The 17,688-nt window shown below is 42.7% G+C and overlaps 1 protein-coding gene and 1 long non-coding RNA gene across 2 annotated transcripts in view; one reads left to right on the plus strand and one right to left on the minus strand.

Moving 5' to 3' along the window:
- LOC118219521 overlaps window positions 1–17,688 on the plus strand; it is a 70,100-nt gene that overhangs the window by 45,511 nt on the left and 6,901 nt on the right. The window lies entirely within an intron of this gene.
- Window positions 2,459–17,688, minus strand: part of LOC118219519 (G protein-activated inward rectifier potassium channel 1-like) — a 38,824-nt gene continuing 23,594 nt past the window's right edge. Inside the window, exons 2-3 of the mRNA XM_035402737.1 lie at window positions 13,686–13,902; window positions 2,459–3,954 (exon numbers count right to left, since the gene is read on the minus strand). Coding sequence (XP_035258628.1) covers window positions 3,290–3,954; window positions 13,686–13,902 — 882 coding nt within the window. The 3' untranslated portion in view covers window positions 2,459–3,289. The remainder of the gene's footprint in view (window positions 3,955–13,685; window positions 13,903–17,688) is intronic.

Raw genomic sequence — 17,688 nt, forward strand, 5'->3', positions numbered from 1 at the left:
GTAACAAAATCTGTAGACAAGTGGTCAGCTGGACACCTTGGAGATGCATGATAGACACAGGTGTGAACGGCAATGTGTCTCGGCTATCCACTTGTGTTCGGATCACCGAAACGCATTTTAAAACCAAGTGTTAACAGGGTCTATGATGCAAGTCTGTATGTGTGTGTGTGTGTTCGTGTGTGTGTGTGTGTGCAAAGGCATATGTGCCTCATGCATGTTGCCTATCATGTACACACACAAATACATGCATATCTGTGACACCCACTAAAATACATACATGTAGACATACACACACTTACATTCATAAATGCAAACCTGACTACACGCATGTCGACATATACACAAACCCAGGACACACATACACACATTCAGGATTACAGGTATTGGACCTTACAGAACAATATGTTGTGAATAAGGGACAGTGATAGGCTGGAGGAAAGGCAGCCTCCTTGATATTTGTGTTTCCCTTCATATGGATTGCCGTACAACTCAGCAAAGCTGTGAGAATCTCTGACAAGGAAAATAAAGAGGAGCACATCTATGGAGGGAAACTGTCTACTGTCTTTGGTCATGAGATCCCAGATTCAGAACTGAGGTAATTATTTTTATGCACAGTTGTCATAACGTAAGACTTTGTAATTTAGAGGCACAATGACATGACACATTATACCTTCACTGTGGGCATTTCTTATTCATGTCATTAAGATCGATTAATTGTCGCTTGTGAGGCGGGATTAACTGCGGGGACTTGACTGCACTGGGAATAAAAGGAGGCCATTGCTAACCAGGCAGACGTCAGACTTCATGTGGGCACTCTGTGAGACTAATGAAAAGACAGAATGTTCAGTCAGTCTGTGAACTGTGGACATGCAAGAAATATAATTATGCTATCAATGTTCCACAGTTGTCCCTCACACTGGAACGATGCGATTACAGTCCAATCAGTGGGCCCCATGTTCATGCAAACAATGTCCACATTTTTCCGTGGTGAGTCAATAGCTGTTGCGCTACCTCCATCAGGACAGGACGTCTGTATTCTTGGGCATTTTTCAATTCCTTCCTTCAATTTTTGAATTCCTTTGAGGTTATCGCCTGAATTGTTATGGGATGCTACAGAACCGTCATTTCTAAGATCTGTAAATTACATTGCAGTTATTTACTTTTTATTACAAATCCCTCTCCCAACCTCCCACCCAGAGCCACAAGTGCTCTGCAGTCATTTCCCTTCCGTGTCTATTGCATTGAGGTGTTCATCAGTGCTGCTTGCAATGTAAGTTCCTGGCCCTGACATGGCTCTCCACTGTGAAGGTTTCACCCACTTTAATTTTGCTCAGACACCAAATTTCCAGCTTGTTATTCATGTTGCTTTGTCGTCATTCTCCTTACTCTTGATTGAGAATAGGTACAGCTGTTCTAATGGATCACAGTCTCACTTTAACAATTCTTTTCAGTAGAGATATTGGCAAAGTTTATTAAAAGAATAATTCTTACTGCACTCTTTGAAATCTTTTCAACCTCTTCCCATGTCACATGAAGCAATGTCGATGTATTCACAATTTCACTATCAAACTATCCTGCAAGACTGCAAATCGTGTTATTTTAGCCAGAGGTACTTCTGCTCAAACTTCACAACAGTGAGAGATTTGAAAGATGTGAAAGAATGCAGTATGAATGAAGCTGTTTTATATGTCTTCGTGCTTTTTATTTTACAGTTTTACAGGATTTTTGAAGCCAGTGAAGAACATGAGCCCCGCGATATAGCAGGATCAAGGAAGGGACTGATACTATGTAGAAAAATACATTAAAATGACTGTGCTACTATGTTTTAACATCACAACATTTCCATGATTTAAAAATCCTTCCTCTGGGATGCCATCGTATAAAAGAATATGTAAAATGATAAAGTTTCATATTTTCAAGAACTCTATCAATACATCACCATAATATTGTATTTTGAACAGGTTTAGATGTTAGAAAATCCAGAGTGGGCTAGTGTATTGAGGGAGTCCTGCTCCTGAAATAAATTCAAGTACCTAGAAGCAGATCCAAACAGGTGGGGTGGAGGGTGAGTGCAATTCTGTAAGCAGCAGCAAGCAAAGCATGCAAAGAGCAGCGAGGGAGAGGTCTGAATGTCGGCTTTGAAATGGCGCGTCATTAGTGATGTGTGTGTGTGTGTGTGATTGGCTGAGTATGAGAACATGTAGTGATGTGTGTGTGTGTGTGATTGGCTGAGTATGAGAACGTAGTCGTGTGTGTGTGTGTGTGTGTGATTGGCTGAGTATGAGAACATGTAGTCGCGCGCGCGTGTGTGTGTGTGTGTGTGTGTGATTGGCTTAGTATGAGAACATGTAGTCGTGTGTGTGTGATTGGCTGAGTATGAGAACTTGTAGTTGCTAAGGCTGACCAAGCGCGATGCTCATAAATGACACTACTGTTAGTTTAGTCTGACCCGGGCAAATACGTAGTTTGCAAATATTATTTTATTATTTCCAGGAGCACAAGTTAAATATTCAAATATTTGTTTTCATTTTTAAAATATTAGTACTTCAGGTTGCAATTCAGTCATCAACCAGCCCATACAGGCATCTCATTTCATATGCAAATTAAATTAACAAGGAAATATTGAGAGCATTGATTGTCTGTTTAAGGAGGCATGGATTCATATATCTACAAAACGTTGCTGGAGAAAGCTGACTCGGAGAGTGCCCAAAAAGACTAATGCATTACAAAGCCTGAGCTCTATCCAGTCAATAGAAAAACAAATGGCACAAATAAATAAACTGAAGATTAAAGCATGTAAAGAGCTAAAAATGCACCGTTTATGATAATTATCATTATTATTATTATTTCAAAAGAATAGCAGTGGTGAATGTATTGAAAACCAGGAATTGAGATGTTGCATTGTGGTAGGGCAGGAGAGATGGAGATCGGGTGAAGTCTGTGTTTCTCACATGCACACAGTGATGAGAGGACAGAGGAGTCACAGGTGGGGCTTCCTAAAAATGGCTGGATCAGATCAGTCACAGGGACGGGCGTCGGTCCCCTCTGAAGTTTCAGTGGTCTCCTCTGAGTGTAAGATGCAGGGAATCGGTGCGAATACGCCATTGCTCTAAAGCGAAGGAGAAAAGCAGCAAAAATCACAGTAGTCCCCGTTAAAATAGTGTCGCAAAGTCGCTCTGTCCTTCCTCAGTTTGTTGGTTCCCTTCAGACAAACCGGTTTGTCTTTCAGGCATCTGTACAGGTGTAGAGTTCGGTCGGGCATTCCTGAGGCCTCGCTAGTGTCTGCGGTTCAGCGGTCAGCGTTCATTCTCCGCAGTTTGGCCGGCAGGTTGTCCTCGGGCCTTCCTCCCGCCTGAGGGGCGTGGCTGGGGGCGGGAGCAGGGGCGGGGGCGGGGGCGGGAGCTGGGGCGGGGACCGGGGCAGGCGCCGCCGCTTTGTGCTTCTGCAGGTCCCCGGTGGACTGGGTCAGGGGCTCGGAGCTGAGCTTGAGGGCCCGGAGCTGCAGCCGCTCCTCGACGTCGCCGGGGCCTGGGACGGAGCCCACGCGCTGGAGCTTGAGCGGCAGGTCGCCCGTGCTGGAGGCCCTGCCGGCGGGCTGCGGGCCCGTCCTCAGCACCCTGCGCTGGAGGTCCTCCTTCCCGGAGCTCATCCGCTGCAGCTTGCTGGGCAGCCTCCCCGCCTGCTCCTCGATGGTGTCGATGCAGTCCACCGAGAAGACCCGGTCCCGCCGCCCGCGCGCCTCCCCCAGCGTGGGCGTGGCCGCCGGGGAGGGCAGGGAGGTCTTCTCCTCGTACTCCTTGACGCTGTACAAGGGCGTCGGCACCTCGAAGGTGTTGTGGAACTGGGAGTAGTCCACGCGGAAGAAGCCCTCCTCCAGGGACATGACGGGCAGGAAGCGGTGGCCCCACAGCACCTCGTCCTCAGTGTATGAGGTCCGAGCCTGGCATGTCATTCCTGAGAGGGGGGAGAGGCAGTTAGGAAAATATCCAGTGAAAAAAACAATAAACTACAGCCATATGTTTTAGTACCAGCACACACAGGTTTTCTGTGTGCCGAAAAAATCCAACTGGACATGTTTTTCCAATGACGTCAATGAATTGTCATAGGATATAGACCTGTGTTTCTAAACCCTGGTCATGGGCTATGCTGGTTTTTGTTCCACCCATAATTCCAAGGTCTGTATTGTAATGAGCTGCTAAATGCTCTTAATTATATACTTATACAGAAAAACGATTTATGCTTTAAGTCACATCAGCCAGGTATACCCCAAAAATAAATGTCCAGTATTCACATTCAAATTTCAATCATTCAGACCAACTTATGTTTATATTTTCCATGCTGTATGTACCAAATAATGCCATTTGCAAGTGGTTCTATTTTTAATTGATTCAATTACAAACTGACTGGTGAAATCAGTTGGGTCCTATTTGCTGAGAGTGTCAAACTGAAACCATTTGTGTAAAATGAATGGAGTTTACTGACAGAAAATGGCAGCAAGCCAAACCTGCATTGAGTTAAAATAGGTTTAACCGCACAATTATGGTAGAGCTTAAGCACATTTTAAACAACCTTAATTGATCAAGAGATTGGCTTTGACAAAAACCAGCATTCACGAATTTGAGAATCACTGGTGTAATTCCAATTTTAGCCCACAAAAAGCTGCTCTGCGGTTCATCAAAAAAGAAAACATACGGCAACGTAAACACTCCAGAACTCGATGGACATCCATGTGTTGACATACACATCTGCCTTGTCTGTGCACATGGGCCCTCCAGAAGAAAACAAACTCACAACTGAGTGACTTTCAATCAGCTTACAGCTCAGGCCTCCTAAAGGAACCTGACGCTGGTGCACGGGGCTGAACTCATTCAACCAAGAATGATTTATTTGACATAATGCGCGGTACTCTGGGCTATAGTCAGCACTGGCACAGGCAGGAATCTGGATTGTGGGCAACCCTCAACCAAGCATTATTCAAGCTTCTCTGTTGTTCTTTTTATGACAACACCTGAATGCACAAATAAAGCATGTCCAATCTCTGTTCTTTCATTGAAATGAAAAAGTATTTAATATTATCCTGCTTTTATATTCCCTTATTTGTAATGGTGGCCTGTGTTTTCGATGCAAGCAGCTATAGTGTCTTGCTTGTGTCTTCTGCTTGTGGAAAACACTATGTATGTAATGCACTTCCCAGGACATAATGCAATTTATAGCTACAACACTAGCCTGAAAGCTATCCAGGGAAAGATTTATCTACCTATTCGGTGGTAAATCTAAGATGGCACCCAACCACACAACATCCAATCTAACAGGGAACTTGATATGCACCCGTCTAATGTCTTCAGCATCGGTTGTCTGCTCGTGTGATTATCTGGTCTGTCTTTCGTGTCTCCTGTAATGGGTTTTTTTCCCCCCCCCACCTTGCTAGACTTCGGCTTGCTCTCAAATTGATGTGGGGGGAAAACGGAAAGGGCTATCGAGATTCGCCCGCGATCGGTTTTCATCCGGTCGACCTCAAAAACAAGCAAGCAGGCTGGCGGTACACTGACTTCCCTTCCCGAGCTAATTAAGCGTCCTATCGACTGCGCTTGGCGCCTCTCCAGGTGCGCGTCGGCACGGGATAATTCTCTCTGCCGGGTTTTTTTTTGTGTGTGTGTGTGTGGCGCCAGCTCTCTGCTCTGCTGTTGATTGTGAGAACTGCTGACACCTCTTCTTCTCAAAGATCTCTACGGTCGATTTGCGACCCGCCCACTCGTGGCGAGTGCGGTGCCACCTGTGGAGCTTGGCGCGTGTTCATGTCCGTCGTGCTGTCTGCCTGCTCTTCGTCCCAGATACTTTGATTGGGTCATTCTGGAAAAGCCTGAATGTTTTTGTCTCACAGGCTCATTAACATCCAGTGTGAAAAGATAATCCCAGTTTACCGCTATCGAGATATTCAAACATTTTTCAATATTTTAATCAAATTTTAATGGCGTAATTTTTCCAGCCAATACATTTTAAAATGTTTCACATTAAGCATTTTCCAGTACTGGCAGTATTGAATGCACTACTGCTGGCCATCACAGTGTAATCGGGGTCCCAGAATTCAGTTCAATTTAATTTTGTTTATATAGCTATTTTTTACAGAGACACTGTCACTAAAGCCGCGTTTCCACCGCAGGAACTATACCCCGGAACTAGGAACCTTTTTAGGAACTCAGTGCGTTTCCACCGCAGGAACTAGGGTCTAAATTCTGGTTCTGGGGGCTTTGTTTTACCCCCCAAAACGTTCCTGCTCGGGGGGTAGTACTTTCCGAAAGTACAGGAACCTTTTGGGTGGAGCTTGCAGCGCTGAACATTTCTGATTAGTCGAGTACTCGCAGCATTTGTGTTGTATTTATTTTCCGCCATTACCCGCCATGTTTGAAAATATGCAGCGGCAAACCAATTTATTTTCATAATAACTTCAAATCAAACTTGTATGTTATGCGGCGCAGTAGCCTAGTTTTGGTTATAGCCTGTCAACGTCTTGGAATTATAACGTGTGCTCTTCTGTTCTTTTCTTGCTTTAGTATTCGTTTTATAAAATGCTAAGCATTCGTGCTGGGACAGCATATTACGTAGTCTACCAAAACATTCAAACGGATTAATTCGGTTGCTGAATATTTTCTTCCGGATTTTCTTTGTTAGCCCGTTGTAAGACTCAAAACGTTTGATACAGTTATGTGAGGTATGCGGTAGTTCTGCATAATTAACATTGGTGATACAGTACAAGCAAACTGGAAATCACCTTCCGCACTTTTTATCCGGGTAAAATAACAGGTTAATTCTAGTCATCTTCCCTTTAGCTTTTTCAGACTGCCGTAATTTTACTCAATTTTACTGCCATTTTTCAATTCCACAAAAAGACCAGGAAGACTATGGACTAATTTATGGTGCGTGGTTCGCATCTGGAGGGCACACTTCGCTGCTCGGCTAGCAGTAACTTCGAAGGAAAGCAAACGGTGGCTGTACCACTACTAATTTACATTTTCAGGCAAGTCCGAGTTTTCGTTCTATTCTTGTCATTTTGCCATTAGCCTATATGGAATTGACGACGAGAAAGTAATCAAACAGCAAATTGTTTACAGCGTGTGCATGTTTTCTGCTGTTGTTGCCAGTTATACATATAAATGTGAATGCATTCTGTCGCTTCGGATGTCAAGACATGAAAGCGAATGTTCGCATAAAAACATAATGAATGTGTTTGAGAGGATATATGAAAATCAATAAATACAAAAGTAACCATATATAGTCATTGTTGGTAACCCGTTGTATATAAGTGAAATAAACCCCTCCGGGCTGTCCCGGTTATTAGAAAATAATGTAGGCTACTACGGTGGTAGTGTGGGGTTACAGAAGAAATCATATGACAGATGGACCGACGACAACGTCGCTTTTTCATATGTCAGTGGGCTAATTTGCCTAATCTTCGCGGTACTTTAGACCCCGGTGGAAACGCAGACAACCATTGGCTGAAGGAACCTTTTAGTTCCTGGTAAAGTAGTTCCTGGGACTGAAAGTTCCGGGTAATTTTGGTGGAAACGCGGCTTAAGACACCTTACAGAAACAGGAAACAGAAAAAATTAACATGCCAGTGTTCAGACTGTTGTAGGCATTTAGGATAGGGCATTTTGTTATATAATGTGTATGTTCCTTAATTCTGTTGACCGAGGAATCCCATTCATATTTTCTGTTCTAAACTCAAGTCTGGGCCCTGTTTCATGGAGCAGGATTACTGAGTTAGCTGGATAACGAGTAAAACTGGAACCCTCCCAAACCTGGACCATGGATGGAAATTGGAATTGTTCCGGGTTTTACTCAGTGCAGTTATCCAGCTAATTCAGTAATCCTGCTCTGTGAAATAACCCCCTGGAGCCCTGTGTATGCTGGTTTTTGTTCCAACCACAGTTGCAAACCCAGCATTTTAACAAGCTGTTCATTTCCCTTAATTATACGCTTTTCATGTTTTGAGGGATTATTTACCCTCTTAAGGCGCATTTTGTCAGAAATAGCTATGGATGATATGAAGAGTAAAAACCCATATTCACACTGTGCTTATTATACTACATTGCAAACAATTGCATAAAAACCAGTAAAAAATATATTTTAACTGATCAATTAAAGGCTACTGAGGTGAATCAATAAGCCCCTTATTGGTGAAAGTATGGATACCTGGCCACCAAAACTAACCATTTGGTAGATAATGAAGAATTCTAAGTGAAACCAAATGATAATGAGCGAAACCTGGTTTGTGTTAATAAGTTTAAGAAAAATTATTAAAGGACTTAAAGACATGTGTTCAACAAGTGAGCAAAAGATTGATTTCAACAAAAAACAGCTGTAACAGTACAACTGTAACAGTACTTCTTTCATTGATGTCATTGATGGAGTTTTCAAAATTCACCAGATTCAATGCACTTTAACGTCACATGAAATTGCAATAAATCACTGGTGGAGTTTGCATTGCCCTGATGAAACTTTTTTTTCCAATGGCCCACGAAAAATGTGAAAAAAACAAAAAGACTTTAAAAATGAATAAAGCCAGAAGCCAAAAAAAGACTCATTATTTCATGCGCATAATCAAAAGGCCTGATGGTGGGTGTTATCTGCAACGCTGAGAAAAACAGTTCCCTTTTTGGCGTGGGAGGCCAGAGAACTAGAGTCAGAGGGCAGAGGGCATGGATTTCGCCACACCTCTGTGAATCCAGGACAGAGGTTAAATGATGAGAACATTTCACACTGTTATATAGCCTTCCACTAAATTCTCACTTTCTCTGTTTAAGCACAGCTGTTATTTCAACTCTGATACTATACCAATTCACTGTCTTTCCTTTTGCTCTACAAATTTCTTTTTTTATCAGTATTTTTTTTCCCCAGAAGGGTTGTGCCCTTGGCCAAAATACATAACAGATTTTGCAGTGAGTCAACAAGATCGAGGTTCCTCCGTGGTTTGAGCTCAATCATGGATTCCATTTGACTCGGCCTCCCCTGCCGTTCCTTGCAAAATGATTTCCTTGACCTTTCTACCGGTGTCTCTGGGCTTGGAAATCAATAAGCACTTAAGACTCCGCAAAACAGATGTTATCCGCCTGCATGCTCCTCCACAGCTAAGCGCTTTACAGGATGGCCGTCCGGCTAGCTGACGTCGTGGGTGGGCGCCATTGTGGAGGTGTAAAAATGCCTCTCTGGGCTGCTCGGCCTGCCCTTAGGAGTCAGGCATGTTTTGGGGTCCCTCTTGCAGGCGTCCCTTTGTCATGTGACTTCCCACTGAACTTGTTCGTGTGGACACCCTGACTGAGAGGGGCACAGTGGAATGCTATAGGTGTTGAGGAGGAGGGGCCTGTTACTGACCTGAATACAGATTCCAAATTTCAGAGGTCCACTACACCTGATGGCTTGATCTAGTAGGTGTGTGAGTTGTGGGGCTGGTGGGGGGGGGGGGGAGGGTCGGAGTCTGAGAAAATAACTCTTCTTGAGCAGCCACTCCAGGCTGATGATTGGTGCGGTTCAAGTACTGCCTTTTCATAATGGGATTGACCCAAACGTTGTCATCTGCAGAATTTTTGCCATTCTCCCTCCATTGAATCCCCAGCATGCGTGTTCTGGGTCACCCCCGGAGTCTTCACGAGTGGCTTATGGGCTCTTCCCAGGACAAGCAAAGGACATAATTGCAGCCCATGGATAATGCATGAACGTGAGAGGCGACTTCTAATTATTTGCCATTCATAAGGTGCTCGCCGACAGCCCGGCTTGCAACACATACAGCAGTTAAACACTCAGTGGGTGAAAAAGTCGATTTATTGTATTAGTCTGGCTAAAACTGGACTTTTAAAAATCAGGTAAACATTGTAGTCTGACTGAAATCGTACTAATTCAAATTTTTCTAAGTCGGACTAACATACCTAGATAATGCAGTTGGGAGTCGATTTATTACGGCTTATATACGCTTCAATAGGCCAAAAATTGGCCTAGGCGTTCTGTGCATGTTCCGTAATTTACATAGCAACTACTGTGGCCAAGTGGAATTGATAACGTTCCAGAAAATATATAACTTTAAAAGATTTAAATCAATCTTCTACTGGGATTTTTGCCGTTTATTAAGGGTGTGACAGAAAATTTCGGTGCCGCTGACTATAATCAAATGTTTTTTCACAATGTTTTTTGAGCAAGTAGCCTACCATTCAAAGTACATTTTTATGGGATAGTGCTGTCCGACTGTGCTAGCTACTTCACATTAACCTTCTCTGTGAGAAATGCATTGTCGAGCTCACGTGCATACACTGCTGGCGACATAAAGCTCTGTTGTGCCCTCCCTAGTATTATAGCAAAAAAAACACACATTTCTGGACGAACGAGGAGACCAACTTCATGGTATCGCAACTAAAGGAGTTAAATATCCTAAAATACATGGATGGAAGAAAAACGCGGAATGGCGAACTATTCAAAAAAGTTGCAACAAAATTGGAGGAAGCAGGATTTATAAGAAGCCTTCGTCAGACACACCTCCGGTCAATAAATCGATTCTTTCCGAGTCATATATATTGGGACAACTACAATAATCCAATTAAATCTCATCTTTGGCCAAATCAGGCTATTAATATAGATCTATTTCAACTGTGAATGTAAACGCACTGCCTGACTCTGGTCCCAGTGCATAAACGGCCCAAGCCCAGGTCTGAGAGGTTACTATGAGAGGAAACCAGAGTACCTGGAAGAAACCCGGAAGTTCTTCCCGGGAGAACATGCAAACTGCACACAAACCCCTGCCGGGATTCTTAGTGTGAGGCGACAGTGCTATCCAGCGCACCGCCGTTTGTGCCTATAAAAGTAAAATAACCGTGTGAATGGTGTTCTTTATAAACTGTCTCCACGTACATAAGCATGGTTCCTCTCCTCAGCCTCTCCCCTGCCTCCACGGCTATCAGCCGCTCATCCCCCCCGTAATAACATTATCCCTGCTGCACAGGCGGCCTGCCTCCCGGCCTAAACTCACACTGCTGCACGGGCTCCCCTCACAGAACAACACGGGGGAGTAGGGCACAGATTGCAGGAGGGAGAAGGAGCATCAGTCTACATTAACGCATGGCCACGGGTGACATCGTGTCTACAGTGAAGATCTTTCTCATTCGTATTACTGTAGCAAGAGCGTGTCCCTTTCAGGAAGAGGAAACAAAACACCGTGTTTGGCAACCCTGTGCTTCTGAGATTTTTATATACAGCCAGTGCTGTCAATTATGTCTTAAATAACAAATGCTTTCTTAACTATCAAGAGACATTCATGTGCAGTAATCCAGTTACATTCCATGACATATCTTCTGTCTCCAATAATTTAAGAACAGCGGGAGAATGAGAAAGATGAGTGCAAGATAACTTAATCTGCTAGTTCCGCCAACGTAATATCACAAACAGGGGCAGTATTTTAAATGCAAATGAAAATTATGTTTGCAAACGTGTAATTTGCATTTGAAGGAAATCTGAAACCGGGGAGCTTTTGATTAATGCTCGGTCACCTACTCTTCGCCACACTGACCCAACACGCAAACCTTTAAAAATATACTGAACCCTCAAATACAAGCAGTTAAGTTGCACAGGCCACATTTATGGGTCTCCAATCAAGAATATTGAACTGTGTAAAGGATGAATTAGAATTGGACCTAATACAGCTTCATTTTATTAGGTGCAATTTTTGTTCTGTTAAGTGGTTATATTAGGTGCAGTGTGCCCTAGCGGAAGTTCTCGCTGCTCATGCCATCACTCGGGGATTAAAAGCTGATTCTTTGTCTATTTTGATTGGACACAAATGAATGTTTCCGAAATTTTTACACCTCCCTGATTTCATAAAAGCAACCAGTAGTTGTATACAGCCTCTTAAGGCTAATTTATGCTTCGGAGACAAAGTGTCGTGCAACATGTCGCGGGACAAAAAATGCAAATTCGACAGTTTTGACGTCAAGCCGACACTTTTAGAGGGTCGGCAACGGGTGTCGCGTACCTGCTGATTTTTGTAAGGTTGCAGACGCCATCTTAAGTGTCGCGCAGCTGTGATTGGATGGCTGAAACGAAGGCAAAAAGGTTGCCTTGGCGATGCTGTCATGAAATTTTTCCCGACCGTGAAAACTGCCTGAAAGAAATTTTAGGATAGCGCTTCTGATATTGCTTGTGTCTAAAGTGCTGCGATGGAACAGCGATAGATTTACCCACTAGCCACATCTGTCCAAAATGTAAACAAGTCAGGCAGTTTTCACGGTTGGGAAAAATTTTTATGACAACGTTAGTGGCGCTGCCATTTTTGCGCGTAATGTAAACAAACCTCTGCTGGGCTTGGCGTCTGGTTGCTATAGTAACAACGCGCACTGTCGCTGAACTATAAATGCAAAACGTCGTGCTACAAAGTTCTACCGGCCGACACTTTGTCGCCGAAGCATAAATGAGCCTTTAAAGTGATATTCGTCAGCTTCCTTGAAGAAAACGTTGCGCTGAAACATTGGGCTTCAGGAGTTGTTACATTTCCTGATTTATTTTTACTAAATCCATGAGTTTAAAGCAAAAGTCATTTATCTTTGGCACTATTACACATGGTACCTTTTTATTAGAAGTAGACTACCTATTATTTGCTATTTCTACTTAGGTTTTTTTAATGTTGGTATTTTCCAGTCATAATGTATTAGTGGTCTGATTGCACATCACTGGGCTAATTGTGCTGATTTATGCAGTTCATGGAGTTGTTGTTAACAGTCGGATATTAAACTGAATACCAAAAGCTTTTCAAACTGCTTTTAAAGCGCGATATGGGGTTTGTGACATTTAATTCCTCTTTTCTGGCTGTGTATTCAGATGCAGTTCTGTGCTGTCCCTGGTGGCATATCGAGCTAAAGCCCTGGTCACAAGTGCAGTTCCTTTTGGATTAAAATCCCAACCTGATTATCTTGAATTTGGGCACACATCCCAGAATATCCATAGCATCAAGGGGGAGGGGGAGGGGGTTGTCTCCCATTTATTGGGTGGACTGTAGAGTGAAAAGACACTGCATCTGACTACACAGCTATACATGCTTCAGGAGACACGGAGAAGGTTTCTGCAACAAACCAACAAAAACAATTATGCTCACACAATAACCGTGATTATGTCCACTGTAATAACCATAATAACCACGATAACCATGATTAACATCATTGTAATAACTATAATAACCACAATAACCATGATTATAGTTATTGTTATGACCACAATAATCATGATAACCATGATTATGGTCATTGTAATAACTATAATAAGTACAATAACCATGATTATGGTCATTGTAATAACCATAACAACCACGATAATCATGATTATGGTTATTGTAATAACCATAATAACCAAATAACCATGATTATGGTCACTGTACTCACTACCTAAACAACTGCAGTAATGGAAGTAACGTTGCTCGGGTCCAATGAGTTTTAAAAAAAAAAAAGAAAAAAAAGCTGTGCTCAGTGTGTTACCCAAAAATGTGAAAAGTCTGTATTTGTCTGTCTTTTTCTGCGAGTTGCAGAGAGGCTGTGGGAGGCCTCAGCACCACACTCGGGCCTCCAGCTGACTAACAGCAGCCTTTAGGCATTTCTGAGGCGCAGCGGTGAACAGGAGGATTATGTAAAAAAAAAACATGAACATGCTCCCCGTACCTGTGGTCTCGACTATGCCCTCCAGGATGACGACGATCTCAAACTGCTCGTTCGTGAGGGAGCGCTGGGACAGGTCAAAGAAGGGGCTCTTGGGATTGATCTCATGGCAGATGGTGAGGGGAGACACCAGGAAAAGCTGGTCCGCCCCGGTCCCAAAGCCCACGTCCAGCTCGCACTGGTCCAGGGGCAGGAACTCTCCTTCTGGGGTCTGCCGCGACTGGAAACAACAAGGCAGGTCACTTCAGCCTCCACACTGTGAGGATAAGCCTAGACATGTCTGTGTGAACAAGGTCAACATGTATTCCCCATCTTTATAAACACAAGTTCTCTTCTAACTTACAGAATCAACTAGAATGTGACTCTAGTTTCACTCTCAGAAATAAAGGTACACAAGGGTACAAATTCTGTATAAGTACAAAACTGCAACTCTAAAGGTACTAGTGACAAGCGATTGTACCTTTCTAGGTACTGAATGGTACCTCTTTTTCTGGTAAAGGTACAGTTCTGTACCTTGAAGGGGTACTGCCACAGTGACAAGCGATTGTACCTTTCTAGGTACTGAATGGTACCTTTTTTTTCTGAGAGTGTTGAAGTTTAGGAACAAAGGGTTGAACTGTGCAGCTGCACCTAAACACACTTTATCACTGAAAATTTACAGAAATACACAAGGGCCAGATCGCAGAGTGAGCATTATCGAGATCAAGAGCTTATCTAATCAAACGGTTCCCTTGTGGAATTACTGAACGTGCTCAAATGGAATCAGAGATCAAATGAAATGAAAATGTCATTTTGAACATTGTACTTTCATCACAAATTGGATGAGGGAAAAACACCCATCATTTCTGTATCCTTGTCTGATGGAAATGGGTAAGTATCAAAAAAGGTGCTGCTTTCAAATAATTCTGCTTGAAGGATACTGTGCGAGCAAGCGGAAGTGTGTTCAATGACACTTCAGGCTGTGGGTGTAAATGTGGGAGAGAACATTTCAAAACTTCAGAGTGCAATCTCATTTGAATATTTATAAAACACCTACTTCCTGAACAACTACTACAACTACCGAAATGTCCTTAGTCATCTGCTTCTGACCTGTCTGGTATCTCAATGGACGTGCGTGGGCCTTACAACCTTAAACCCAACACGTGGTGTGACATCACAAACTTATGGCTTGACCTAGCAACCGGGTTTTATGGAAATATTAATGAAAAATATAATTGGACAAAATATATTTCTTAGCAGCTGTAATTTATGCTTACTTATATTAATGGCTTATAATGGGATGTAAAAACCTTTTTGTGGGCTTCAATGTGATGGTGTTTATATAGTATATGACCATCATGGCTGCCTGTAGCATATTTATGGTAATCTAGAAATGCTCCTCAAAGATGCTGATTCATAATAATACATTTTTTAAAAACACAATTATTTTGGAAGATAAATGTATGGACAGCTTTAAAACAGAACCTTTTTACTTGACTGAAATGTATGAAATGAAATGAGTCTGTGATCATATAATCCTATAATCTAGTTTGTGCAGGCTCTTGAATGGCTGAGTAGGTGAAGTGGTTCGCCAGTAGTTCATACCAGGAATTTGTCTTCTGAATAGGACACAGGTTTCCTTGGTTTACCCTGCATTACTGTCCACATGCTTAGCTATAACAATTTTTTTAAAAATATTACGATTCACCAAAAGCTTTTGGAAGTTAACCTTGATGCACCATATTAAGCAAAACTATTTTTTCCTGTGTAATTTTAAGACTCTGCTTTATGGATGCCACTTTATGTCGAACTATTACAACAAACTACACACCTTTCCAACCTCTTAAACTATTATTTCAAATGAAAAAGATGACAAAGACTATCTGTGGTTTTATTCATATTTTCAATCACAACTCTATATACATGACACCTGTGCTCTGGTGGGCATGCAGCAGTGGTGGCGTGGTCTCACTGACTGAGAGACCCTCCCCAAATTCCCAGCAAGATCACAGATGGCACAGACGCTCATAAGCGCCTTTCTGGTAGCATTCGCAGAAAGAAGGGTGCCACATTTCACAGGACAGGCACTGTGGTGACACCTCCTTCGCTGCAGTGCACAACCTCCATCATTTTGGCAAAGGATACGATACTGTACGATCCATGCTGCAATATCAGGTTTGCTTTCTGTCCAGCAATAAAAAAAAATCTATAATTCTATCAAAAAAAAAGCTGGCTAAGCATAATTCTTGAAGACTGCCCTTGCTACGGGGCAACATCTTCTAAATGCTCATCTCCTGTGATGTTCACCTCCCCATCCCCTGCATCTTCACTTGTATGAGTCAGTGAGGACTGATTCTACGTGGCTAATGTTCAGACAGATCCTGACAGAGTGCACTGGTGCAAGAGAATTTAACTGCTCAGACGAATACGCTGAACGTTGATTTCAGTGTCGATGGAGTCAAATGGATCTCTGCTTCCCTGCTTTATTGGGCTCCAGGGGATTGGGGATCTAGCGGAGACGCCCTATAGAGTTTAAGGGCTCTATTTTCCTGAATCGATGCCGGATGGCGCATGGGCACAATCTTTGGTGCGGCGCATGGGTGCACTGTGTGCGGCTAGGGAATGCTGATATTTTTGTGACCAGAGGCCAGGAGCGCACAGCTAAAAGCACTCGGCCCAGGTGGAAAATGGGCTGGATTACGCTCAAGGTATTATCGGTGGGTGTGTTGCATCCGGATTAACTCATAACCAATCAAATGACCTCTTCTCATTTCCTTTAAGAGTACACATTGTGCCGGTCTACGACTGCAACGAAAGACAAGGATAAGGGCAAACTAATCAGATGTTTCTCACAAGACTTTATTTTGCAGGAGGTGGGCTCGCACTTTTTTTTTCAAATTTGACTGAACAAATCTCATAAATTAGAGAAATTTGTTCAAATTTGTTTTCTTCCATCACATTTTATAATTTCCCTGCTTGGATTTATATCAAAGTCAAACTGTAAATCATACAACTCAGACACACACACACCCCACAAAACTCACAAATTAAAACATAATATTGGAACATTGCCCTGAATATTAGGTAAATTATGTCAAAGCATCTAAAATCAAAATCCTTGACATTTGTCCACAGCCACAATTTCCTGTCTTTAGCGTTCTTCAATGGGGGAATTTGATTCTATTTTCAATAATGAGAAAGATATTTATGCAATTGGATTTGCAAAACTATAAGCCTTTTGGAAAAAAAACCTCAATGTGTAATTTACAAAAGCCAGTGCTGAAAGTGATTAAAGATGTTGCCATAAAGAAACACAAATGCTGTTTCCATTTGAACAAAAGAGCAGTGTTAATTGTTTTTGTCATTTAATCAGTACTGTGCTGGTCTGAAGTAGGCTTGATCCAGGCCTTGTTATCCTGAGATTGCTGAATGAGGGTAAAAGACCTATGGAGAGTGGATCACTGAGGGTTGGCAGGGTGATTGGAGGAGGGGTTATTTCTCCAGATGTGGAGCTATTCTTGCTGTGCTCAAGGGAGGGCAGCCAGCTGTCTGCCCTGCAGAAGATTTCTCCCCAGATTTTAGCAGAGATTCTTCTGATGAAGCAGAAGGCTAATTAAAGTGGTGGTTGGTGATGTGTACCACTGGAAATGGAAGTGCTGATTACCTTCATGAATGTGTCTCTGCCTAGTTTTAAGTGAATGCACTGCAAACGAACCACTTCACACAAGCCCCCTAGTGGCTAGGATGTCCTGAAATTGCTCAACTCAGACATTAAGTGCTCGTGAAACCAAAGTATGAGTATAAACTCTGTGTTCTGGCTTTATTAGTGGATGATACACAACAACTATGCCAAATTCTAAGTGGTGCCATTATCACGTAGGTCATATGACAAGCACCCTCTTCCTGCAGTCTCATCTGCAACTATACCCTCCAAGCATGACGCAGGAGTCAGGACTATAGTGTCTATCTGGGAGTTCATAAAAATATTCTTTCACCTCCAAAAAGTAGTATTCTGTCATAGCAACAA

This window comes from Anguilla anguilla, chromosome 2 (assembly GCF_013347855.1).
Source record: "Anguilla anguilla isolate fAngAng1 chromosome 2, fAngAng1.pri, whole genome shotgun sequence".
NCBI classification, from domain to species: domain Eukaryota; kingdom Metazoa; phylum Chordata; class Actinopteri; order Anguilliformes; family Anguillidae; genus Anguilla; species Anguilla anguilla.